This window comes from Giraffa tippelskirchi, chromosome 8 (genome assembly GCF_054371585.1).
Source record: "Giraffa tippelskirchi isolate mGirTip1 chromosome 8, T2T-mGirTip1v1.2.pri, whole genome shotgun sequence".
Taxonomy (NCBI): domain Eukaryota; kingdom Metazoa; phylum Chordata; class Mammalia; order Artiodactyla; family Giraffidae; genus Giraffa; species Giraffa tippelskirchi.
The window spans coordinates 131,483,271-131,509,095 of NC_137282.1; the positions used below are offsets into that span (position 1 = coordinate 131,483,271).

At 42.4% G+C, this 25,825-nt stretch overlaps 2 protein-coding genes across 54 annotated transcripts in view; one reads left to right on the forward strand and one right to left on the reverse strand.

Annotated features, from left to right (window-relative positions):
* LOC145517574 (adenylate cyclase type 10-like) overlaps window positions 1-25,825 on the forward strand; it is a 53,218-nt gene that overhangs the window by 26,252 nt on the left and 1,141 nt on the right. For 17 of the 50 annotated variants that reach the window (XM_081520378.1, XM_081520386.1, XM_081520361.1 and 14 more), the window contains 11 exons: window positions 1,428-1,647; window positions 1,991-2,116; window positions 4,183-4,355; window positions 4,941-5,097; window positions 6,647-6,851; window positions 6,939-7,035; window positions 7,502-7,620; window positions 7,888-8,005; window positions 8,446-8,644; window positions 9,160-9,364; window positions 9,874-10,118. In XM_081520378.1, coding sequence (XP_081376504.1) covers window positions 1,428-1,647; window positions 1,991-2,116; window positions 4,183-4,355; window positions 4,941-5,097; window positions 6,647-6,851; window positions 6,939-7,035; window positions 7,502-7,620; window positions 7,888-8,005; window positions 8,446-8,644; window positions 9,160-9,364; window positions 9,874-9,938 — 1,684 coding nt within the window. In that variant the 3' untranslated portion in view covers window positions 9,939-10,118. Of the gene's footprint in view, window positions 1-1,427; window positions 1,648-1,990; window positions 2,117-4,182; window positions 4,356-4,940; window positions 5,098-6,646; window positions 6,852-6,938; window positions 7,036-7,498; window positions 7,621-7,887; window positions 8,006-8,445; window positions 8,645-9,159; window positions 9,365-9,873; window positions 10,119-10,149; window positions 10,246-14,658; window positions 14,791-25,530; window positions 25,814-25,825 lie in introns of those variants that run through there. The other 33 variants (XM_081520366.1, XM_081520374.1, XM_081520367.1 and 30 more) reach the window with 11 other exon arrangements.
* On the reverse strand, window positions 18,996-23,893 carry TREML1 (triggering receptor expressed on myeloid cells like 1). Of its 4 annotated transcripts, none has more exons than XM_081520416.1 (6): window positions 23,808-23,893; window positions 23,288-23,620; window positions 21,161-21,272; window positions 20,685-20,770; window positions 20,146-20,198; window positions 18,996-19,788 (listed from the first exon to the last, which is right to left on the reverse strand). In XM_081520416.1, exons 1-6 carry the CDS (start codon window positions 23,848-23,850, stop codon window positions 19,477-19,479), a joined length of 939 nt encoding a protein of 312 aa, XP_081376542.1. In that variant the 5' UTR covers window positions 23,851-23,893; the 3' UTR covers window positions 18,996-19,476. The 4 variants fall into 4 exon arrangements, with proteins under 4 accessions (XP_081376542.1, XP_081376544.1, XP_081376541.1 ...); XM_081520418.1 differs by having other exon boundaries at window positions 19,232-19,788; window positions 20,146-20,191; XM_081520415.1 differs by having other exon boundaries at window positions 19,232-19,788; window positions 20,685-20,773.

Sequence of the window (25,825 nt, forward strand, 5' to 3'; positions counted from 1 at the left end):
ACCTACAGACAAGGAAGGCATCTGACTACCCAGGAATAGTGACTTCTGTCACTCAGCCCAAAATGCAAGTTAACAGTGAATCAGAAAGGCTTTGTTTGATTGTTTATAGGGAAATTATTTCTTAGTGATTAAAAAAAACTTTATTTAATATCTCTCAAATGTATTATACACGTAACAGATTTTTTTTCAGCTATAAATTTGCCTGCTCAATTACTTTTGAACCCAGATGATATTAAAATGATTTGATATTTCATAACCATGTACTTCCTGGCTTTCTAATGCATATCTTACCAATTTTTCAAGTTCCTACCTTGAATTCACCAGCAACTCTCAAGTTTCCTATCATTTATTCAACCTGATTTCCTATAGTTTTCAAACAAAAATCTATATTCTACATTAATCACCCCCATCCTGAATGTGTCTTTGCTCACACAATTCTCCCTTTTAAAAATAGTCAGTAACGTCTACATCCTTCTACTTATCAGAATATTCACTATCCAAAGCTGTCCTCAGTTCTCACTTTTTCAGTCATTCTATCTCAGAGAGATCAGACCTCTTTTGAACTTGTGGTGCCTGTGAAAAATGCACTGGACTAGTAGTTCAGAAAGGTGAACTCTAGTTTTGGTTTTACTCAGTAGCTCAGAATCTGCCTGCACTGAAGCAGACCCCAGTTCGATTCCTGGGTTGGGAAGATCCCCTGGAGAAGGAATAGGCTACCCACTCCAGTATTCTTGGGCTTTCCTGGTGGCTAAGACAGTAAAGAAGCCACCTGCAATGTGGGAGACCTGGGTTCGATCCCTGGGTTGGGAAGAGCCCCTGGAGGAGGGCATGGCAACCCACTCCAGTATTCCTGCTTGGAGAATCCCATGGACAGAGGAGCCTGGGGGGCTACAGTCCATGGGGTCACAAAGAGTTGGACATGACTGAGCGACTAAGCACAGCACACACATCAGTAGCTGCGAGGTCATATGTAAGTCATTTAACCTCCCAGAGCTTCAATTTCTTCATCTGTAAAAGGGAGGTAATTTTGCCTACCTGAACGGCAGGGTTTTTATAGAATAAGATGGTGGTGTTGCATAAAATAATATTCACATGTGCCATGATGGAGTTCAAATGGGCTGATAGATAAATTTATTATTACTTATTGCTTTGTATCATTTTTATATTTTCATGTAGCACAGTGTTAGTTTACTCTTGAGATGTGGTCTTTTCCCCATTTAGTTTGTGAGGTACTTAGTTTGGCTTTAGGTTTTTAAAACTCCCTAATAGGGCTTTGCCATTAAGAAAAAAGTCCCTGTCTTTCAAAACCATGTGGATCGATGGAGGAGAAGGATAGACATAGGATTAATGAATCATAAAGGAAAGCTTCCCAGACAAAAGTGGGTGCTGTATGGCCACTGTTAGCTCTTCATCTTCTCTCCACAAAGAACAGAGGAAGAGTTCCTGGACAAAGTGAACAGGAAGCTGACTCAGACCAACCCCAGGAAAGACATGTTGACCACGGAGCCCTGCCGCTGTAGGGAAGTCCTGAAGTTAGTGCTCTCGCCCCTCACCCAGCACTGCCTGGTCATTGGAGAAACTACTTGTGCATTTTATTACCTGCTGGAATCTGCCGCTGCCTCCTTGGATCTGTTAGATAATTACATGGTAAGCAAGCTCTGCTCTCTATCCCTGAGCTGAGCCCTATGACTTGGGGGGGATTTGATTGGGATTTCTTACCAACAAGTATGAAAACATGGAGGAAAGTGGGAGAGAGGTAGGAGCTGTAAGGGGTCTAGGAGAGAGCACGAAGTGGAAGTGTGGCAGTGAGGAGCAGCATGTGCTGCCGATGCTGCCTCGACTCCTTCACACACAGTCCAGCTCCCCATTTCCAGTTAAATCCTGTCACAGTTCAAATTCTTCATAACCTTGGTCCAGCCGTCGTCCTAATCACATGCTTAGCAGCATCCGAATCCTAATCCAGTTTCTCCTCCCCTTCTCTTGTTTGGAGGCCTTCTTTTATTTGAGGAAGGCAAGCAGTCTTCTGGGCCAACCCTCCGCATTCTCGTTTTTTACAAAGCATAAGGTGAAGATCTGTCAGTTTGAAGAAGCCACTTTCTGTCGTCTCCAGTCAGAGGTGAGGGCAGGGGTTAACCTTGAAGTTTGCGTTATTTCTCCTTAAGGATTACCCTATTACTTTAAAGTCTCTTTGCTTTTTGTGAGCAGTTATAAACGTGATTTAAATTCAAAACATAGAAATACATGTAGAAAATCAAAGAGCACTTCCTAATCCCTTGTCACCCCCAGCATAGTTGATAAGTTGGTGAAAGTGATCAAAAGATATAAACTTCCAGTTATAAGTCCTGGAAATGTGATGTACAGCTTGTGACTGTAGTTAACAATACTGTATTGTATATTTGAAAATTGCTAAGAGAGTATATCTTAAAAGTTCTCATCACAAGAAAAAAAATTATAATTATATGTAGTGATAGATGTTAAACTTGTTGTAGTGATCATTTTCCAGTATATACATATATTGAAACATTATACTGTATACCTAAAACTAACATTATATCTCACTGTCCTTCAATTAAAGAAATCATCACATTGTACACCTTAAACTTACACAATGTTATGTATGAAAGATATCTCAATAAAGCTAGAAGGAAAAGAGCATACTTTTCAAATTCTCCCCGTTAACCCTGTACCACTCAGCTGCTGTGTCCTCCTTCCAATGTTATATATCTGTATGTATTTTGCCAGAGGGGCTCAGCATACATAAATGTATATAATCTACCCACCTCCTTTGTTAAATACAAATAGGAGCTCTCTGTACTCCATTCCACATCTTGCTTTAACAATAAATAAGACTTCCTTGGTGGTCCAATGGTTAAGACTCCACGCTTCCACTCCAGCAGCAAGTGGGCGGGAGGGTTCAGTCCCTGGTCAGGAAACTGAGATCTTTGGCTGCAGTGAAGCCAAAAAATAAATAATGTACCTTGTAGATCATTCTGTATCACTTATGACAAATTTCCTGAAGGAATAAGATTTGTATGACAAATAAAAACTCTGGGGAAAGCACAGCATGAGACATTCCATTTTCAAATGACAAATAGAAGTAAACTTATTTATTCTGTATGAATAACTCAGGACAGCTCAGCAACTTCTCCCAGCCTCGTTGCTATTAAATCCAACAGAGCAAAATGTGTTGGAATGATTATCAATTTATAAATAATGACTCCATAAAACTATGGGGGATTTTTTTTGGAGAGCCAAGATTTAAAATTTTTAAAAAGTAAGTAAAATTAATTTCAGTGTCAACCTTAAGATACTTTGGTTAGGAGAATAAACCTAATGTGGATAAAGCCTTTGAACACCAAAGGGGATATTACAGTAGTCCACAGTGATGTATTATTTGTGTTTCAACCAAAAGGTCTTTGAAAGTGTTAGTCGCTCAGTCGTGTCCGGCTCTTTGAGACCCCATGGACTATAGCCTGCCAGGCTCCTCTGTCCGTGGGATTCTCCAGGCAAGAATACTGGAGTGGGTTGCCATGCCCTCCTCCAGGGGATCTTCCTGACCCAGGGATCAAACCCAGGTCTCCTGCACCACAGGCAGATTCCTCACCATCTGAGCCACCAGGGAAGCAAAGTTTTAAATAATTATTTCTTTCCGTTTTTAAGAAAGAATTATTGTGTAATCTTCCTCAGATTGTTCAGAAATTACCATAGACTTGATCCCTTTCTTGGAGGATTTAGCCGTAGAACATAAAGGTAAATGATAACCTCAGGGTAGTTCCTCAGCTCCTATCCTCATACACTGGTGGTACAACTTGTTTATGAAGAGAGTGATGAGATTTGGTGGTATCTCAGATGCTTTCCATGGCATCTGAAGCTAAAGACGGTCCCATCTGAGTCTCCCAGCATTGCTTTGTAAATCACAGCCTTTCTCTACCACTCACTGACAAACGTGTGGGAGATGAGCAAGGAGAGTGCTTTCTCCATAATTACATTCTCTCACTCCTTTACTTGCTCACCCTCCGGGTGCTTGTTAGTGTGGCCAGGTTCTGCTGTAACTCTGCTCCCTCTGGCACCTCGGGCCCCAGGTACACATTCCAAAATAAGAGCCAGTATGTTGTATCCAAAACCTTGTCCTTAGTACTCTCCTCACGTTTACATTACTGTTTCTCACTTTACCGTCTCCAGGTCTGTTTCAACATGGGACAGATCACCCTGGCCAAAAAACTTGCTAGGCGAGCCCTTCGTCTGCTGAAAAGGAGTTTTCCCTGGACCTGGCTTGGTGTCATTTTCCAAACATTTCTGGAAAAATGCTGGTATTCCTGTTCCCTGAGTCAACCTCGAAACAACCCTAGTGAGAAGTGAGAAGCTTTGCCAACTTGTCTTGGTTCCATTTAGGGCCACAGAGAACTAAAGTTGGACCTAGGCTGGAGTTTTGCCTATCTGACTCTAAGACTCCTCTTTTCAAGCATATGAACAGTTCTCATTCATTTACCTTACTCTCTGGGCCAATTCAGTGTAGCAGAATGAGTACCTCTTTTGTCTTTGAAGTATGGTATTATACTGTCTTTTCCAAATAAAGATACATATATGTGTACTGTGTGTACACATACACATATATGGAATTTAATGTTATTTCTTTGATAGATATACACATAATATTAAACACTGCCTAGTTATCGAGCTGTAATAATTTACAGGAAATCTATTCAACCAAAAGAACAATTCAAAGAATGAACATTTTTTTTAAAAAAACCTCTCTGAAAACTTCTTTTTGGTCAAGAGGGATGAATTTAAAAAGCATATGAGGTTAGAAGTAATGGGCTTCCAGGAATCTTTCTGAGTCTGGAAGTCTGTGGGTGAGTAGACTCCGATTTCTTTGGGAGAAGGATGGTGGACACTGGTAAAGAATAAGGGTGCGCTAACCACCCTCTGCTTCACACCAGGAAGAAGAAGCTGGCAGTCCTGCAGCAGCAGCTGTACTGCCTCTCCCTGCTCCAGCAGCTCTACAGCCTGGAGGCCACAGCCAGCAGCCGCAGGTTTGCCTGCCTGGCCACTCTTATGCAGAAGAATGCAGTCAAGAAGTTTCCTGATGAAGCCCAGGTAAGCAAGCCCTTGCTCTACCTCTGGACCTCACTCAGAAACCTAAAATACTAGGGGGAGAGACCCTGTCAAGTCCCTGGTTAAGCATGGTTCCATGGTAACCCAGACTTAACAGGACATTGCTGACTGTGTGTTTGAGCAGGGTTCTCAGTTTGCATTTTATAAGGGAGGCTTTCATGTATGAGGCTATCTGTGTACCCTCTGAACTGAATGTTGACATTTGTGTGTATTTGTGTGTACAAAAGAGTATTTAAGAAATGATCAGAAGTAAGGAAGGGATCATAGCTTCCATCGGATTCTCAAGCCAGTGGTCCAAAAAAAAGGATAAGATTTGCTGACTTAGGGAAAAAGAAAGGGAAATATGTCTTCCTAATTTTAGTGTCTATATATATACATCCATTTGCTCAACAAATATTTGATGAACACATATTCTATACCGGGTTTCCCTGATAGCTCAGTGAGTAAAGAATCTGCCTGCAATGTGGGTTCGATCCCTGGGTTGGGAAGATCCCCTGGAAGAGGAAAAGGCTACCCACTCCAGTATTCTGGACTAGAGAATTCATGGACTGTATAGTCCATGGGGTCACAAAGAGTCGAACACAACTAAGCAACTTACTTACTCTGTACCAGACGCTGGATCTTGGTTCCAGGGAAACATAAGTGAAATATATAGTATGTTAGGTGACAATAAATGCAATGAAATAAATTAAGCAGAGGCCAGAGGACATAGAGTTCTGGGAACTAGGGATGCAGTTTTAATAAGGTGGTAAGGAAAGCCTCACTGAGCAGGTAGCATTTGGGCAACTATCTGAAGGAGATGGGAAAGTAGGCCACATGGGAGAAGAGGCTACCTGGGAGAAGAGTGGGCAAGAAGAAGGCCAAGTCAAAGCCCAGGCCTGCCCTCCGTGTTGAGGAGTAGTGCAGAGGCCAGTGTGACGGGAGGGGGGGTGAGAAGAAGAGAAAGAGCCAGGAGGTGAGTCAGAGAGGCTAGGGAGGGGGATGGCAGATGGTGTGGGCCTTGTGGCCACTGTGGGAGTTTTGGCTTTTACTCCAAAGAAGATGAGAAGCTGTTGGAAAATTCTTAGAAGAGAGTGACAGAGTCTACTTATATTGGAAATCTAACGAAGACAGAGTTTCAGGAGTGTCATCAAATGATGTCAAATGTACACACAACTGATAACAGAGATCTAGGCAGCAGTTCTAAAGAGTTCTAAGGAGCAAGAATCAGAGGCTTCAATTAGAGAAAACAGAAGAGGTGCAGTTTGGCCAGCGTCGAGAAGGGGAAAGTCTTGGATTACAGAAAAGAAGAGGGACAGATGGAGGAAGCTGTTTGTTTAAAGAACAAGCAGGGAGAATGATCAAATCAGAAATGTAGGGGGTGAGAAGGAGCGTGTTTTCATAGCTGGAGTTGAGGTGAGCAGTGGCCCCCAGGAGCGCTACATGGAGCGAATAGCAGGCCCGCGGGGGCTCTTACCCAGAAAAGGGATGCGATGGAGCTGCAGCCTGGCTGTGCAGTCGGGATAGTCACCCCATGTTTGTTGTCCCACAGGTTGTCTCTACCTATGTGGCCCTCTCCCAGTTCTCCCAGAACGTGGGTGACAAGGAGAGGTGGCTGCACCGTGAGCAGCTGGCCATTCAAAAAAGCAGCCTGTGTTGGTTCTCCAGGGAGGGCCTGCTGGCCACAGCCCAGCTCATGCAGGCCTTGGCCTACACCAGACTCTGCCTTGGGCATCTCGACTCCTCCATCAAGCTAGGTAACGGGGCCTAGGGCTGGTGGGCCTAGGGCTTTTAGAGAGGCCAGGCGCACCTCTGGACCTCACGACGCTCTTTAACCTCCTTAGGTTTTCAAGCTCAAGAGATGTGCAGACACCTCAAGAAACCAGCTCTGGAGAATCTGGTTCTCTCAGTTCTCTTCAGATCTGCATTTCTGAAGAAGAAGTATTAAGATCCTTTTCTGTCCTTTGTATTTGTTGCCTCAGAGGGGAGAGTATGACCCACCAGAGCAGTTTAGAGTGGAGAGGGAGAAGCTGTTCGGCCTCCACAGCCAGGACTGTCTCCAGTGGTCCTCCAGGAAATGTCGTCTTAAGTTTGAGGGGTCAGGAGTAGAAATGCAGAGTCTGGGCACTAGATAGTCCCACCCCCTCCACCCCCCCGCATGCATTTTACTGCAGGGAAGTCGGTAATTGCAGTAGCTCAAGACCTTAGAAGTTGTCTCAGAGTCATTTTCCCACTTCCTTTGCTTAGAGATAGGTCTGATCCCAGGCACAGATGTTCTCTATGTAAACAGAATTACGGAACAGAGATCTAGGGGTGGTTAGGCCACCTTGAAGGTGTAAGATCCCGTCCTCTCCTGTACAGCCCTTCCCATTCTCCAGCTGGCCCCAGTGGCTCTGTCTCTCAGCAGATTTGATCTGTGTGTCCACGTGCTGGAGAGTCAGTGGGAACTCGTTTCCCAGAATCATGATGTCCTTGGCCTGGCCTGCTTCTATTCTGCTTGCTTAGATCTGCTGCTGTACGGAAAAGGTAAATCTTGTGCAGGGCTCTTCTGTATTCCTGAGGGATTCAGACCTCAGGTGGGGCCCTAGGTTTGGAACACAGGCTCTCATGGGCCTGTCCTTTGGGCATGGCCTCTGCTCCTGGCCCTTGTTCCTTAAAGTCTAGGAACCACATTATGATTCAGGGTGTCTGCTTTTCAGGTGGTGTCTCGTCCCCTGGACCACGCACCTTGTAGTATACCACTTTCTAGTCGACAGCTTCTACTGCTAGCCTGGTTACTCTCTCTGTCCACAGGATGGCTGTGTCGGCCCTTTGGGGAATGTCTGCGTTTCATTCAACACTACGAGCACAGCTGCATTCTAAATTCTCAGAGCAATGTCATGCTGGGGGTCCACTCCTCTCTAGCCATGTGGTAATGTAGGGTATCAGAGTCTTACTCAGGGCTGTGGGAAAGGGTAAGTTTGAAGACACCATGAGCTCATTTAAGCTATTGCCTTTTGCCCTCCAAGGCAGGATGGTTCCACATCTCCAACCCATTTCTAAAGACCATTCACCTCCCATTTCCCCCCATGTTATTGGAAGGGTTCTTCTTGTCCCTTAAGAGGTTTGGGCCCATAGATTAAGGGTTCAGTTTAGAGTTACATTTAAGTGTGAGATAATCCATGGCAAAGCTGTATATCACTGGTTTTCTTTTGAGCCTCCTTACACGTGAGTTAGTAGCCTTGGCCCCTTACCAGAATCACAAATCTGACTGAAGGAGGTCTTAGAGCCTTAGAGTAGTGACGGTTCTGTGGAGGAGCCATAGTGGGCAGTTAGGGGAGAGAGCTGAGAGCTGTGGTTCTTTCCCTTCAGGTTTGCCCAGGACTCACAGTGGAGTCAATTTGAGTACCACTTCTCCAAGGCTTGCCAGTTGGTGAAAAGAACCAATGCCTCACTATTTGGTTCCCATGGCTTTGTCCGATTCCTAGAGTGCCATGTGCTAATGTTACAGAAAATGCCAGAGGATGTCTTCCTGCAAACTCTCGCAGAGACTCGCCACCAAACCCTCACGGTACCTGTCTCCATTATCCTCAACTAACACCTAAGGCATGGTACTCTTTCTGCCACCTGCCTCTCTCCCTTAACTCTTCTCCTTGCTGCCTCGGTCTCTTTTTCCTCCCTGAACCCTTTTTTTTTTCCCTCCACCTACAGACTTTGTCCACCTACCTTATGTATCCTCCCAGATATTCTTGCATGTAGATCAGGACTGGATTTCTTACTGGATTTGCAAAAGCTACTACCCAAAGCCATTAAAATGTTGACACTTAGCCCTTCTCAGTGGGCCACTCTGGCTTTGTCTATAGTTTGACACATTTCCCTACATCCTTTCCCTCTGAATGTAAAACATTCCTGTTCCTCTGTATCTGAGAACAGACTTTCTGGGCCTCCTTGACCATCAGTAACTCCTTCCTGTTCCCCCAGCCCTGAGTGAGTGTGCTGAGTGGGAACTGCAGTAAGTTCTGATGGAGTGGCGTGGAGGAAAGAAAGTACTAATCCCTGAGCTAATGGACCTTCCTTTCCTTTCAGTACTTTAAGGAGTTCTTCTCTCGATGTGTGACCTGCCCTGTCTATCACCAGTGGGTCTCTGAGCTTAAAGCCTTTGTAATGAGAAATGGAAAGATGTCCCTGACCAATATCATCAGACCTTTTGACACCTGCCTGACCAGGATTTGGATAGAGGGAGAATTCCTGGAGGCAAATAACTCCTTTGAACAAAATTTGGAAATACAGAGTAAGCATTCCTTTCTGGAACTCTTGTCTGAGAGACATAAAGAACAGTCTCAGATTCTTACTCACAAGCAGTTAAAGGCATGTCCAAATATGAAGGGACATGCAGATATAAGGATTAGTCCTTGCTTTAGAGGTAGTTGTCATTCTCTCACAGTGCCAGACTCAGCCTCAACAGAGACCCCTTTATGTAAGGGGTGTAAGAGCCTCTGTCAGCCTTTTGTTTCAGATCTGTAACTCTTAGGCATAGGAAATTCCCCCTTGGTCCCAGCGCAAACAAATAGATTATTTCCTTGGAGTAGTGGGTTGGTCACCAAGGGAGAAAGAAGGCCTTAGAAATCACAATGTAATGTCTATGAAGATGACTGATAAGAAATGAGCAAGAAAAAGAGAGGAGAGAATATAGTTTCTTGCTTTAGGACCCAGCAAATCTTTTTCCAGGCCATGAGTTAAATTTGTAATAGCCAAGGAAATTCTTTGTGTTTGTATTACTCTTTATGTTCCTATTTTCAGGATTTGTCAGAGAGGCTGATGTCAACAAGAAGGATAAAGAAGAAATTCAAGAATGTATCTGTTAAAATAATCAAACAAAAATCCTCTGAAGGGACCATGATTCTTTTATTGCATGTAACACAAAGATATGCCCCCAAGTCTCCTTTTTAAGATGCTGTATATATACATGTTAAATATGCTAGCCTTTTACAGTCACCACTAATCTATATATCTTCGTAAAAATAAAAGCATGTGTTTCTAAAGCATGAAATTTAGATCTTTCTTAACTCTTAACAGTCATTAATGCAACTGTGGCAGAAATTATTACTAGAACCAGAGCTAGACCAGAGGCCAGGGAGGCTTTGAGATTAAGCTGATTCCATCTTATATAAGGTAAGATCTATTAACAGGTAATTCTTCCATGTTGTAGCATTTCCTTTTGTGGCTGGGTAACATGGATATGCCACATTTTGCTTATCTATTCATGTGCTAATGGATATTGGCTTAGTTCTGCTTTTTGGTTATTATGAATAATGCCATTATAAACATTTGTGTGCAGGTTTTTGTTTAAACATATGTTTCAGTTCTTTTCAGTATATACCCAGGAAAGGAATTGTTAGGTCATGCAGAAGCTCTCTGTTTAGCTCTTTAAGGAACTGTCATATTTTCTCCTAAGTTGCTGTACCACTTATATTCCCAGCAGCAATGTGTAAGGGTTCCAGTTTTTCACATCTTCACAAACAATTGTTATTTGCTTGTTTTTTTTTTTTTAATATAGCCATTCAAGTGATGGTGAAGTGATATCTCATTTGTGGTGTTGATTTGCATTTCCTTAATGACTAATGATGTTCATTTTTTATAAGCTTATTGGCCATTTGTATGTCTTCTTGGAGAAATGTCTATTCAGATCCTCTGCCCACTTGTTATTGGAATATTTGCCTTTTTATTGTTGAGCTTGAAGAATTTCTTATATATTCTGGATGCTAGACCCTTATCAGATTTGATTTATAAATATTTTCGCTTATTCTGTGAGTTGTCTTTTCACATTCATGGTGGTATTGTTTTATAGCATAAAAGTGTTTTGTTTTGAAGTCCAGTTTACCTGTTTTTGTTTTTTGGCTGCTTGTGCTTTGGTGTCATATCTTAGAAACCATTGCTCACCTTAAGTCACTGAGATTTTTTTCTCTGTTTTCTTCTAAGAGTTTTATAGTTTTAGCTTTTATTTAGGTCTTTGATTATTTTGAGTTCATTTTTGCATATAGTGAAAGTTAAGTTTCCAAATTCATTCTTTTGCATGTGGATATACACTATCTCAGCACCATTTGTTAAAAAGACTATTCCTCCCCCATTTAAGTAAATACTGTCATTTTTATTTTTTAATAAGATTTATTTATTGGTTTTGTTTTGGCTGCACTGCATGGCATGGCAGGGATCTTTAGTGCCCTGACCAGGAATCAAACCCATGCCCCCTGCTGTGGAAGCTTAGAGTCTTAACCACTGGATCACCAGGGAAGTCCCCAAGTACTCTTGTTGATGTATGGTTTTTTTAGACCTCTGGGTTTATTTCTAAACTCTCAATTCTGTTGCATTGGCAAGCCACACAGTCCTGATTATTACAGCTTTGTAGTAAGTTTTAAAATCAGGAAATATGAGTCTTCCAACTTTATTATTCTTTTTCAAGATTGTTTTGACTGTTCTGGGTCCCTTGCATTTCCATATGACTATCAGCTTGCCAGTTTCTACAAAAAGGACAGCTGTAATTTTGATAAAATATGTTGACTCTGTAAATCAATTTGCAGAGAACTGCTATCAGCATTATTAAGTTTTCTTTTTAAAAAAATTACTTACTTAATTGGGAGATAATTATTTACAATATTGTGGTGGTTTTTCCATACATCAGTGTGAATCAGCCATGGCTACACATGTGTCCCCCTCCTCCTGAACCACCCCCTCTCCACCCCATCCCTCTGGGATGTCCCAGAGTACTGGCTTTGAGTGCCCTGCTTCACGCATCAAACTTGTACTGGTCATCTATTTCACATATGGTAATATACATGTTTGAGTGCTAGTCTCTCAAATCATCCCACTCTTGCCTTCTCCCACAGAGTCCAAAAGTCTGTTCATTACATCTGTGTCTCTTTTGCTGTCTTGCATATAGGATCATTGTCACCATCTTTCTAAATTCCATATATATGCATTAATATACTGTATTGGTGTTCCTTTCTCTGGCTTACTTCACTCTGTATAATAGGCTCCAGTTTCATCCACCTCATTAGAACTGACTCAAGTGTGTTCTTCTTTATAGCTGAATCCATTGTGTATATGTACCACAGCTTCCTTATCCGTTCGTCTGCCAATGGACATCTAGGTTGCTTCCATGTCCTAGCTATTGTAAACAGTGCTTCAATGAACATTGGGGTACATGTGTGTCTTTCAGTTCTGCTTTCCTTGGTGTGTATGCTCAGCAATGAAATTGCTGGGTCGTATGACAGTTCTATTTCCAGTTTTTTAAAGAATCTCCACACTGTTCTCCATTCCCACCAACAGTGTAAGAGGGTCCCCTTTTCTCCACACCCTCTCCACCGTTTATTGTTTATAGACTTTTTGATGGCAGCCATTCTGACCAGCGTGAGATGGTACCTCATTGTGGTTTTGATTTGCATTTCTCTGATAATGAGTGATGTTGAGCATCTTTTCATGTGTTTGTTAGCCATCTGTATGTCTTCTTTGGAGACATGTCTGTTTAGTTCTTTGGCCGACTTTTTGATTGGGTTCATTTTTCTGGTATTGAGCTGCTTGTATATTTTGGAGATTAATTCTTTGTCAGTTGTTTCATTTGCTAATATTTTCCCCCATTCTGAAGGCTGCCTTTTCACCTTGCTTATTGTTTCCTTCGTTGTGCAAAAGCTTTTAAGTTTAATTATGTCCCATTTGTTTATTTTTGTTTTTATTTCCATTACTCTGGAAGGTGGATCATAGAGGATCTTGCTGTGATTTATGTCAGAGTGTTCTGCCTATGTTTTCCTCTAAGAATTTTATAGTTTCTAGTCTTATATTTAGATTTCTGCCTATGTTTTCCTCTAAGAGTTTTATGGTTTCTGGTCTTACATTTAGATCTTTAATCCATTTTGAGTTTATTTTTGTGTATGGTGTTAAAAAGTGTTCTAGTTTCATTCTTTTACATGTGGTTGACCAGTTTTCCCACCACCACTTGTTAAAGAGATTGTCTTTTCTCCATTGTATATTTTTGCCTCCTTTGTCAAAGATAAGGTGTCCATAGGTGCATGGATTTATCTCTGGGCTTTCTGTTTTGTTCCACTGATCTATATTTTTGTCTTTGTGCCAGTACCATACTGTCTGGATGACTGTAGCTTTGTTGTAGAGCCTGAAGTCAGGACGGTTGTTTCCTCCAGTTCCATTCTTCTTTCTCAAGATTGCTTTGGCTATTTGAGGTTTTTTATGTTTCCATACACATTGTGACATGATTTGTTTTAGTTCTGTGAAAAATCCCATTGGTAGCTTGATAGGGATTGCATTGAATCTATAGATTGCTTTGGGTAGTGTACTCATTTTCACTATATTGATTATTCCAATCCACGAACATGGTGTGTTTCTCCATCTATTTGTGTCATCTTTGATTTCTTTCATCAGTGTTTTATAGTTTTCTATATATATAGGTCTTTTGTTTCTTTAGGTAAATTTATTCCTAAGCATTTTATTTTTTTCATTGCAGCGGTGAATGGGATTGTTTCCTTAACTTCTCTTTCTGTTTTTTCATTAGTGTATAGGAATGCAAGGGATTTCTGTGTATTAATTTTATATCCTTCACCTTTACTATATTCATTAATTAGCTCTAGTAGTTTTCTGGTGGTGTCTTTAGGATTTTCTATGTAGAGGATCATGTTATGTGCACACAGTGAGAATTTTACTTCTTCTTTTCCAATCTGGATTCCTTTTATTTCTTTTCCTTCTGATTGCTGTGACTGGAACTTCCAAAACTATGTTGAATAATAGTGGTGAGAGTGGGCACCAAGTTTTCTGATCCAGGAAAGTGACATATCTTTTCCATATATTTGAGTCTTCCTTAATTTCTTTCAGTAATGTTTTGTAGTTTTTAATACACCAGTCTTACTCCTATTTTGTTAAATTTATGCCTAAATAATTTTATTATTCTTGGTACTATTGTATATAGAGTTGTTTTCTTAATTTCATTTCGAGTTGTTCATTGCTAGAGTATAGAGATAAAACTGATTTTCACATAATGGTTTTGTATCCTGAAACTTTGCTGAACTAATTTGTTAACTCTAAATTTTTTTGGTGTGGGTGGATTTCTTAGCCGTTTCTATATACAAAATCATGTCATTTGCAAATAGAGGTAATTTTACTTCTTCCTTTCCAATCTAGATGCCTTGTATTTTTCTTGTTTAATTGCACTTGCTAGAACCTGTAGTATAATGTTGAATAAAAGTGAGAAGAGTGGACATCTTTGTCTTGTTTTCAACTATTGGGGAAAACTTTTTAGTTTTTCACCTTTAAGTATGATGTTAGCTGTGAATTATTTATAGATGTTCTTTATCAGGTTGATGAAATCCTGTGCTATTCCTAGTTTGTTGAGTGTTTTTATCATGATATAGTGTTGGGTTTTATCAAATGCTTTTTCTTTCACCCATTGAAATGATCATGTGGTTGGGAGTGGGGAGTTTCTATTAATGTGGTGTATCATACTGATTTTAAATGTAGAACCAACCTTGAATTCCTAGAAGTCTTGCTTTGTCATGGTCTATAATCCTTTATATTTGTTCCCAGGTCCTATTTGCCACTGTTTCATTGAAGATTTTTTGCATCTACATTCATAAAGAATGTTGGCCTATAGTTTTCTTGTGATCTCTTTTTCTGGTTTTTGTATCTAAGTAAAACTGCTCTCATAGAAATGAGTTGGTAAGTATTCCTTCCTCTTCTGTTTTTTTTTTTTTTTTTTTAAGAGTTTGTGAAGGATTGGTTTTAAAATTCATTCAGTATTTGATCAAACTCACCAGAAAAGCCATCTGGTCCTAAGCATCTCTTTGTGCGAAGTTTTTTGATTACTAATTAAACCTCTTTACATGGTATAGATTTTCTATTTCTCCTTAAGTCATTTTCAGTAGTTTACATCTTTCTAGGAATTTGTCCATTTCATCTAAGTTATCTAAGGTATGCAATTGTTCGTAATATTTCTTATAATCCTTTTTATTTCATAAGGTCAATAGTTCTTCCCTTTTCATTTCTGATTTAGTAATTTGAGTCATCTTCTCTTTGTTTCTCGTCCAGTCTAGCCAAAATGTGTCAATTTTGGTGATCTGGTCAAAGAACCAGCTCTTGGTTTTGTTGATTTTTTTTCTGTTGTTTTTCTGTTCTCTATTTCATTTATTTCTGCTCTAATTTTTATTATTTTCTTCCTTCTGCTTGCTTTGAGTTTAGTTTGCTCTTTTATTTCTAGTTTCTTCAGGTGGAAAATTAGGTTATTAATTTGAAATCTTCTCTTTTTTTCCTAGTGTGGATGTTTACAACTATAAATTTCCCTCTAAGCACTGACTTTGTTGAGTCACCTAACTTTTGATATGTTGTGTAATTATATTCATTCATTTCAAAGTATTCATTCATTTCTAATTCTGTTGTGATTTCTTCTTTTTCCTATTCATTTTTTAGCAGTGAGTTGTTTGATTTCCACATATTTGTGACTTTCCAAATTTTGCTTCTGTTATTGACTTCTAGTTTTATACCATTATGGTCAGAAAAGAATACTTTATATAATTTCAGTCCTTCTGAATTTATTTAGACTTGATTATGGTCAAGCTTATGGTCTATCCTAGAGACTGTTGCATGTATATTTGAGGAGAATGTGTATTCTGCTATTGTTGGATGGTGTGTTCTGTAGATATCTGAGAGGTCTAGCTGGTTTATAGTGTTATTCATGTCTACTCTTTTGCTGTTGATCTTCCACCTCCTTGCTGTATTGTTTTTGAAAGTAGAATATTGAAGTCTACAACCATTACAATTTATTTATCCCTTCAGTTCTGTCAGTTTTGGCCTCATGTATTTTGAAACTCTGTTGTTAGGTACACATATATTTATAATTGTTATATCTTCTTAGTGGATTTATTCTTTTATCATTATAAAATGTCCTTTGTCACTAGTAACAATTTTTGTCCTAAAGCCTATTTTGTCTGATATTAGTATAGCTACTCCAGTGGTCTGTAACTAGTTTGCATGATATATGTTTTTCCATTCTTTTACTTTCAGCAGACTTGTGATTTTCAATCTAACATTTGTCTTCTAGAAGCAGCATATAGTGGAATCATATATTTTTAAAATCAATTTTGCCAATATCTGCCTTTTAATTAGTATGTTTAAATCTATTTACATTCAGTATAATTACTGATAAGGTAAGATTTATGTCTTCCAACTTGTTATTTGTTTTCTACTTGTTTTATGTCTTTTTTCTCCTTTATTTCGCCACTGTCTTTTGTCATATTAAATAATTTAATTCCCTTGTCATTTCTTTTACTGTATAATTTTGCCCTATTTTCTTACTGTAAAGATTACAGTTAGCATTTTAATTTAAAATAATCTAGTTCAGATTAATATAACTTAATTTCAATAATAATATAAAAACTTTAATTCTATATAGCCCCATTCCTTCTTTCTCCCTCTTCATATTGTTACTGTCATAAAAGTTACATCTTAATAAATGGTGTGCCCATCAACACAGGTATATAATTATTGCTTTATGAAGTCTCTTAAATAGAGGTAAGGGGAAGCCATTTTTCTTCAGTAAACACTCCTTGGATTGATGCAAGCCATTGGTTAATTTCCAGAGTTCTGAAAAAGTTGACTGTATTTTTGCCAGTTTTCTTGTTTCTTTTATGAAGGCGAGAATTTTCAGAGTTCTTTAACCATTTTCTTTTAAAATTACTGTCAATGTACTTTTAACTTGTATTTTCCTTAGATGAAGTTAAACATCTTTATTATGTCTACACTTCTTTTTGTGTCAGCTATAGGTATATATCCTGTGACCATCTTCTATTAAGTATTTGTTTTCTAGTTGATATGTAGGAGTTAGGGAAATGAGCCCTCTGCCTTTATATGGGTTGCAAAATTTTTCTTGATTTTGTCTTTTGACTTTCATTTATGGTGTTTTGTCACAGAGAGAAGAGTATCAGTCTTAATTTATCTTAATGTGTCAGTTGTAATGTATCTATGAATTCTTTTATGGGTTCTGAGTTTTGTATGATACTTTAAAGAGCTTTTTTCTCTAAAATTGTTCGAACTATTCCCCAATGGCCTTTCAAATATTTTGTAAAATAAATTTTATCAAAATATAATTTATATGCAGTAAGGTACGCCTATTGGATAGGTTTTGACAAATGTATATATCATGTAACTACCACAATCATGATAGAGAACATTTAATTACACCCAAAAGTTCTTTCAGGCCCCTTTACAGTCATTCCCACTCCTCCACCACCACTAGCACAAAATATTCTTATTTTTTTGTTGTTGTCTTTTTATCTGTGATTATTTCCCCCTTGTTGTTTATTTCATCCATCTTCTTGAGTAAGTTAGCTAACACTTTATTTCAGTTTACTTCAAAGAATAAACTCTTTTATTTATGTATTAGTTATGTCATTTTTCTCCTTTAAAATTAACTAGCTGTTTGAGTAAGATGCTTAATTCTTGTTAAGGGTGTGTATTTTCCTCTGAGAGCTTCTTTAACTGAGTTCCAGAGGTTCTAATGTGAAGCAGTCATCTCACCATGTCACTTGCATTTACTTTGTTTTTATAAAATAAATGAAATTTATTTTCATATTTTCATTTTAGAAGTTACTTTTATAACTGTGACTCTGTGACTATAATTCATAGACTTTCTATCATAGGCAATGATGGAATTAATATATTTCCCTTTCTTCCTTCAGTCTTCTCTATCAGTCAACTGATTATCTCAGAATTTTCCTTTGCATTGTTAAATATACTTCTACTTCTGTCAGGTTCTGAAAAGTTACATTCAGACCAATTATAGTCATTTCTCCCAGAGGGGTGCTTTATAGGCTTTATTCTGCCCTTCCTCCATCTTGCCTTCCCACCAGGAAAGTCCCCAGTCATCTTAGCAAGGGGAAATGAGGGCTTAGTTGATTGGTGGGGAGCTGCTGCCTCCACAAGGGACAGAGTAAATTTAGGTTCTGTCACAGGCTGAGACTCTATCAAAGGAAGCCCAGAACATCCTGCCAGAGCTCCCTGAAAATAGCATTACTAGGCTTACACAGCCCCTGCCTGTCCCTTCTCCTCAGGTGCCTAGACTAAGCTTAGGGCCCTTCCAGATGGTCCAGACGGTGAAAACCTCTTTTTGTGTAGTTCTTCGTGATTGTAAAAGACTGGATTCCTGAGCACCTCCTCTTCCCCATCTAAGTCTCTCATCTCAATATGGACAAATATTTTCAAACAGTTTGGGAAGAAATCATGGCAGAAACCTTAAAGGCCTTCCTATACCCAACCTGGATTAACTTTCATTTACACTTAACTGTGGCCACACGTTTACCATTTATTCCTCATTCCCCCACCCACATGCCCTTTCTTCACTGGGCTCTTCCAGGCTCAGAGTTCAGGCCAAAGGAACAGAGCTACCAGATGACCACACAGTTGAGAAAGAAGCCAACTCTGATAAAAATGATACCTGTGAAGATCTTTTCTCTCCTGGTGCTTGAAAATCCTTTGTTCTACCAAGGAATAGGCTTGGTATCTGTTTCGGTTTCTGGCCTTACTCCTGTTTCCTTTTAACCCCATCTCCCCTACCCTGTCTGTCCCGAGCCTCCTTTGTGCTGTGCTAAGTTGCTTCGGTCTTGTCCGATTCTGTGCGACCCCACCAGCCTCCTCTGTCCATGGAATTCTTCAGGCAAGAATACTAGAGTGGGTTGCCATTTCCTGCTCCTGGGGATCTTCCTGACCCAGGAATCGAACTCATGTCTCTTACATCTCCTGCATTGGTGGGCAGGTCCTTTACCACTAGCAGGACCTGTCACTGATGATTATCCCCCTTCTCCCATCATATGTGTCACATTGTAAGATGTCACTTGTTTACAAGGTATAAAGCAGAAAACAGGAGATTTCTGTCTCAAGCAAATGAATCTATACTTTCAAGTGTCATGATAAAGGCAGGAAGTGCTTTTGAAGAAGTCCTCCTTCACGCCCCTTAAATCAGACTGCATTACAGGAGTCTGACCAGGGAGGGAAATCACTTCCCCGCTGGCAGGAGAGCATTACAGCACAAATTCTGGACCAGTCTTTTCAGTTCATGAGCAGTCAAACCTGGGCCTTTTCATTCCCTCCCAAGCATCAAGAGCTCATATATTATCATTTAGAGTTTATTTAGTTCTTTGGTGTAATGGCAGAGGAGCTAACATGGCTAGTTTCCCAGGACATGGCTTGGCTTCCCAGGATACCTCAGTCATTCCAAGTATCATTTACCAGGTCAGAAAAGTCAAGACATTAGATCCTAAAGATCTGATATCCTAAGAATCTAGAGCATGGGTTGCATGGATGGCTACACAGAACCCTGGGGATAATCTGCGGGTGTACAGGATGGTGAACAGCTTAGCTGGGTGGAGTCTGGCTATTAGGTGGCTCCTGGGCAGGCTCACAGGGGGCTTCTCCACTCTTGCCCTTTCCAGGAAAGATGACTGTAGCGTATGTCACAGGCTTGGAGCTGATCTCAACCTTAGGAGGCAGAGGGGGCACACAGGGTGGGTCTAGGGGTAGGAGTTTCCCTGACAGGGAGTCAGGAGGAAGGTTGGTGTAAGTGGTATCATCAAAGGAAGGTGGTGAGTCAAGCTTGACATATGGTACATCTGATGGCAAATCAACAGCCAGTCCAGAGTCACTGATGTGGACCACTGAGGAGGGAGCCTATAACAAAAGCAGGCCTGTCAGGCAAAGAGATAATGCCTCCCTCGACCCTGGTTCCCTGGTGGGAAGTCCAGGATCACACTGGATCTGTCTCTGGAATCCTGAGTATGTCTGTGGGCAAGACAGCTTCACTGTGAAGATTTTCAGGCCCCAAGTATCTCCCTAAATCTGGGCAGGTGGATGGCAACGTGGGAAGGTGGGAGACTATCGTTGGCACGTTTACAGCATTTAAGAAGTGGGTTTGGACCTCATGTGGGTTCCAGTCTTTTCTCCACCCGATTATCCCAGGACTTGTCAGTGAGGATGGCAGAGGGAGGGTCTAGGGAATTTGGTTGGGCGCCTGCAGAGGTTTCTTACCGTGTTTGAGATTCCACTGCTCTGAAATTGTCCACCGACAGCAAACCTGTTTCCTAGTGGAACAGAAGCACAGTCTGCTCCTTGTGCTGACTCAGTGCCTCCCCCACACACACTCTTCAGAAACCTTGGAAACCTCTGTTCTAGCCCATACTCACATCCCCACTCCCACCAGCAAAGTCTTCCCCTACCATCTCCCCAGCCCCCACCCCCAGCCAGCCCTAACTCCCCACTTACTGCTTCCACAGCTCCCTTTGTCCTGCCTCAACACTCAGCCCACCTCCTGAAATTCCCCACTTCCAGCCACCTGTCCCCAGTGCCACTGTCTTACCCTCTACAACTCCTGTCTCTCCCCAAGCCACCTCTCACTGAATCTCCCGGCCCTCCTCCACCTTTCAGCCGTGGGAATTGTAGGGCCTGGGGGCGCTTGCCAAAGCCCATCTGTAGGGGGAGCAGACCTAGATTCCCAGCCTCAAATGCAGGAGTGGCTGATACATGGCTGGAAGAGCCATGCTGGGATACGCAGGTGGAGAGCTACCCACCTTTCCTTTTGGCCATCACAGCAAGCAGCACCGCCGCCACCATCACCAGCAGGCCCAGCAGGAACACAGCACCCCAAATCCAGGGTCTGCTGAGACACACAAAGAAGGAAGTGAGTTTAGCCCTGAACCTGGTGGGGAGCTGCTTGGCAGGAATCCTGGAGAAGTGGCACAGAGGTGCCGTTCTTGGTGAGCCACGGTCAGGAGAAAGCTTTCTGGAATGGAATGAGGAGGGCAGACTCGGAAGAAGAGAGACACATTATCAGGGTATCCTGACTGAGATCTACTGGAATAAAGGGCTCAGTGCTGAACTGGGATAGAGAGGTGTGCCTGTCTGCCTACCTGTCTGCCTGTTGAGAAGTTCCCCAGGAGTGGAGAGAATCGTTAAAATTTCCTTTCAATTTAGTCTGGGGCTCTAAACAAGCTGTATCTTCACCACCACCCTTTCCCAGCCACCCACATACAGTTCTTGTCAGTACCTCTTCTTATCCTGGCTGGTATCCAAAGGGCTGCCGCTGTTTACAGAGTCCAAAAAGGAGCTCTCACCCAGAGTCCCATCCTGATGGATCTCCTCCTCTTTCAGGCCAGGAGCTGCATCAGAAGGAAGTATTATTGAGCACATACCCACTGAGAGCTGGGTTCAAGGGCTTGTTGAGATCTGAGGGACTGGGGGAGTAGAACTGAGGAAGGAGAAGTCCGGAATAAGGAACACAAAGAGATGCTTGGGATATTCCTTAAGGGGCCTCTTATTCTGGAGGTCAGCAGATGGCCTGTATAAGTCTTTATGTGAATATGCTCACTTCCCCTCTACCGCCAGCTCCCAACCTCCCCTCTGCATTTCTTCTTTACCTGTTCCCCCTGTACATTGTCTCAATCAGGCTGCTCAGACTATGCAGAAACTCCACTGTGTTATCTGTGCCCACTTCCCTACCCTACCTCAGAATAGGTCTCTCTACTCTGACCTCCTGGGAGACCTTGCTCCCAGCTCTCATCACTTGGTCTCTAAAGGGGCTTTGGCCCACCTACTAGACCTGTCTGCAGACTTGCAACCTTGTGACCAACCCTGCAGGTTGGCTAAGCCCCATCCCAAGCTCTGGAGCTAAGGAACGTAGGGTCAGTCCTGAAATGACACAATGCCAACTGACACTTGCTGAAAGCTTTGGCTTAGACCCTGAGACTCAGTTTTGTGACAGGTTTTTTGTCATCCCAACAATGTGCTCAGCTTCTGTCTGTGGGACTCAGGGTTGATTTCTGTGGGCCCAAGGATCTGCCTTGGGAACTCGGCAGTCCTCCTAGATCCTCTGAGGGGAGGGTCTTGCCTGGTCCTTAGCAATTCACCATTCCCACTCCCCACCCCATGCTAAACCAGAAACTGAGACACCATTGACCCCAGTCTTACTGCATATGTCCTGATCTGGTGTTTAAAACCACTGTATCCTCCCTGGATACTGTGCTCTACCCATTTGCCTGAATATCCATCCTCTACAGCTCTTGGGGTCCCCACACCTCAGATGTCCCACTGAGGGTACCCATCTCCCTGCCACCTTTTCCCAGTGCATTGTCTTGTGACCATTTGCCATTTAGGAAGTTCCAACCTTGAGTTACTAGACCTTAGAGTGTCAAGGAAGCAGGAGAACGAAGGATAACCAGAGTTAACAGGAGTATATTTATAATATGAGTAATAACTGTGGACGCAAGAGAGATTCTAATGACAGCTTAGTCCCTCCTCATAACAGATAGAGAAAAACAGAAGGAAAAATGTCTTGATTTCATTATTTTGGGCCTTTGGCACAAATTACTTAAGAAAGAAATACTTGAAAAAGATGTCAACATCCGTAAGAGGAAGGTAGAATAGTCTGCTTCCTCAGGTAGCTGACCATGTTCCCCAAAGAACAATTATTTTTTACAATATTGTACTTTTCTGAGGAATATTTAATACTTTAAAATGTTCTTTTAGTAAATATTTAGACTTGAGAAAGTTATAGACTGTAAAAATGAATCCTGTGAAGAGTACTTTCTAAACTGAAATAGGGTCGAGAATATTGACTATATATTGATGACACTCTTTTTCTGTTTTTAAAACTGAATAAGTTAAAGGAATTCAGCCATTGAATGTACCTTGCCTCTTACATGAGACATATACTACATGCTCAGTGAAGAATTATAAAATAAGGTATAAATTCAGTAGTTTTTAAGCCATTAATCTTGTTGTTACAGGAATAAAACCTGGAACATATACCAAAAAATTAATTCCAGTTGATATGTCTGAATCAAAACTTTGTTTAAAACATTTATAAGGGAAAAAAACAGCATCTAGTATGTTGAAAATGCTGGATGAGGAGGCCAAGGCACTGAATAGGAAGAAGGATGTGACTTCCTGTGGGGAGACCCACTCATGCAGGAGGGGAAAGGGGACTGCTCTTTGGCTGATTTATCTCAGACTTCTCACCCGGTTTGGCTTCCTTTCCCTATAGAGCTGTCAAGGAATATTCGGCATTTGGCCAAAATTCCTCACCCACAAGGGCTCCCACCCACCAAGGACCCAAGAGCAGCAGGTTGGGGCAGGAGGGCAGGCCAAGACTGCTGGCCAGGCTGGGATAACTCACCTGCAAGGAGCACATCCAGAGTGACCCTGTGCATAGTCTGGGGCCCCGAGAGGCCCTCCACCACACAGGCATACTCGCCAGCATCCTCCTCCCGCAGGGCAACCATCTCCACCTGGAGCAGGCCGCCCCCCAGGTCAGTGAGAAATATGCGGCTGCCAGCTGGGACCCCGCGATTCACGGCTGATGTCACCAAAGGCTGACATCCCTCTGGCAGGACCCGGCACCACACCTTTCGAGCCTTGACATCCTGGAGTCGGTAGTGGCACTGCACCAGGATGGAGCTCCCCACGGGCGCCTGCAGCACCTCCGGGAGGCTGCTGGCCGGGCCCTGGCCTAGGGAAGGAAAGTTGAGGGAATGTCAGACACGGTACCTCCCAGTCCACCCACTGCCCAGGGGGTCAGGGGTCCAGAGGTCCACTTCTGGGCCTACACATATAACTGTTTCCAGGACAATGCCAGTTATCCCTGGGCATGGAGCGGGGTACATGGGGCCCAGAGTGCAGCTCCTTCCGAACCTTACCTACTAGTCCCAGGAGCAGCAGCAGGAGCAGTTTGGGGCCCATGGCTGGGCAGGGAGATGTCAGCAATGAGGTTCGTCTGGGCACTGACACAGCATTCCCCTGGGGGCAGGAAATTTGGCCTCAGACACTCACGTGGGGCTCTCAGTGACCATGGGGTGGGAAGCAGGCACTGGTGGGCCCCCCGCATGGGTGGGGAGAAGGAGCTGTTCCAAGCTCTGGTTGGCTCAGTGCTCCAGATAGGAGTGGGCGAGGTAGAATGAGAAGGTCCAAGGAAATACAGAAGCCTGGAATCCTGGGCGCCCCCTAAGGAGTGAAGCAAGGGAGGAAGATTATGGCAACCAGGGAGCATTAGAGAAAGGGGGAAGATGATCTTCAGGGTATTCCAAATATAGAATCTGATGATGCAGAGCTGTACAGGAGGGAAGTGAAGTGTCCTCCCCAGGGCCTGAGTCCATCTTAATTTTAAATTCTGTGTGAGTGCCCTACCCGAGCTCTCTGGAGATCATCCAGGAAGACCCCCTCGATGGTGCACCTTGGTCTGACCTGTCTTCATTCCTGGTGCTGAGTGCTCCCTAGACACTTCCGGTGTGGACCACGTTCTCCACTTCCAGGAATTGCACTATTGCTTTGATAATTAATTGGATATTGAACCTCCTGTATTCATCTCATTTTCATAGCTTTCCTGTCTAGGTTTCTTTACATTTTTTTTTTTGTCCATTTTGTTCTGATTTCTGGAAGATATCCTCGTATTTTTTCTTCCATACCTTCTATCCTTGTCCTTCAAATTTTTACCCCTTAGTGCTTTTAATTTGCAATATTTTTAATTCTTCAAGCATTTCTCATATATTATTTTTATTTCATGAATGCACTGTCCTCTCTGTCGGAAGACAGTTCTCTGTGAATATTTTCATGTTTCTGCATGATCGGGGCCTTCCCAGGAAAGGGCCCTGACCAAGCTTTGTTCCAGGGAGACTGAAAAACAAACGTGCCTGGGGAATTAGAGACAGTATGTCAGCTCCGGGGAGATTTGCTTCCATCCTTCCCCTTCCTCCCTGGAGATGATCAGTTTCCACTCCAAAGTAAAGATGTCTCTCCCTTCCGCCAGAGAGGAAAATGGGCCAACGTGCCAGATGCTCTATATCAGCTCCAAGTCTCATAACTTGGGGTTCCTCTCCCACGACACAAACCCACTCCCTGCACAGGGTCCATCTGGTCCCCATTTGCATCACCCTGTGCAGAACTGGGGTTGGGGATCCCGCACAGAATGTGAGGGGTAAACCTGCTGACACCAGGGGATGCGCCAGTGCTCAGACCAGAGCAGGCCAGGTGGGAATGACTGGGAGGACACACCGCTCTGACCTAGATGGTCACGCTTGGAAAGGGGCCTGGAAAAACCACCCTCCCTTCTTCTTCTGTCCTCCCTGCCCTCCTCCTCCCCTCTCCCTGCCTCCTCCCTCCAGGAGCAAGGGAGCTGAGAATGGGAAACCGGGACCAGGAGCCTGAGAAAGCCGTGTTTAGCCAAGTCTCATGGGCACGGCGATAGGGAGACCAGCTGTTCCTGTTCACCTGGCGTGAGGGTTTTCTGGGGACACGGGACTCTCGGTGCTAATGCTGGCAGAGTCTCCAACTGACTGGACAGCTGGGTCTCCCCCATGAGTGATACAGAAGTATGTACATCTGCCCTGCCAAAGTGTATCAGGCTTTCTTTTACTTCCCTACCAGAAAATTATTTCTGCTCTAACAAGCCAACCTGGGAGATTTGTGTGAGAAGGAGACCTGTCTTCAATATTTACTGAGTGCCTAAAACAGATTCAGTCCCCCGCTGGCTGCCTGGGACAGAAGTGGCCAGGATCCACAGAGGTGTCCTCTCACCAGACATTTGAGAAGAGGAAGAAAGCCAGTGCTTATGCAGGACCTACTATGTGCCAGACATCTGGCCAGGGACTTTAATGTTATTTCTTTCAATCTCATAAAAACCCACCAAAGTCGGGTTGTTGGGGTTTGGTTTGGTGTTGGA

Coding starts and splice junctions, on each gene's coding strand:
- TREML1 (XM_081520415.1), bottom strand. CDS start 23,850: ATGGGCCCCAAACTGCTCCTGCTGCTGCTCCTGGGACTAGTAG. Junction 21,273..23,287: donor TCTGGATGTGCTCCTTGCAG/GTGAGTTATCCC, acceptor CTTCTGATGCAG/CTCCTGGCCTGAAAGAGGAG. Junction 20,199..20,684: donor TGTGATGGCCAAAAGGAAAG/GTGGGTAGCTCT, acceptor CTGTTCCACTAG/GAAACAGGTTTGCTGTCGGT.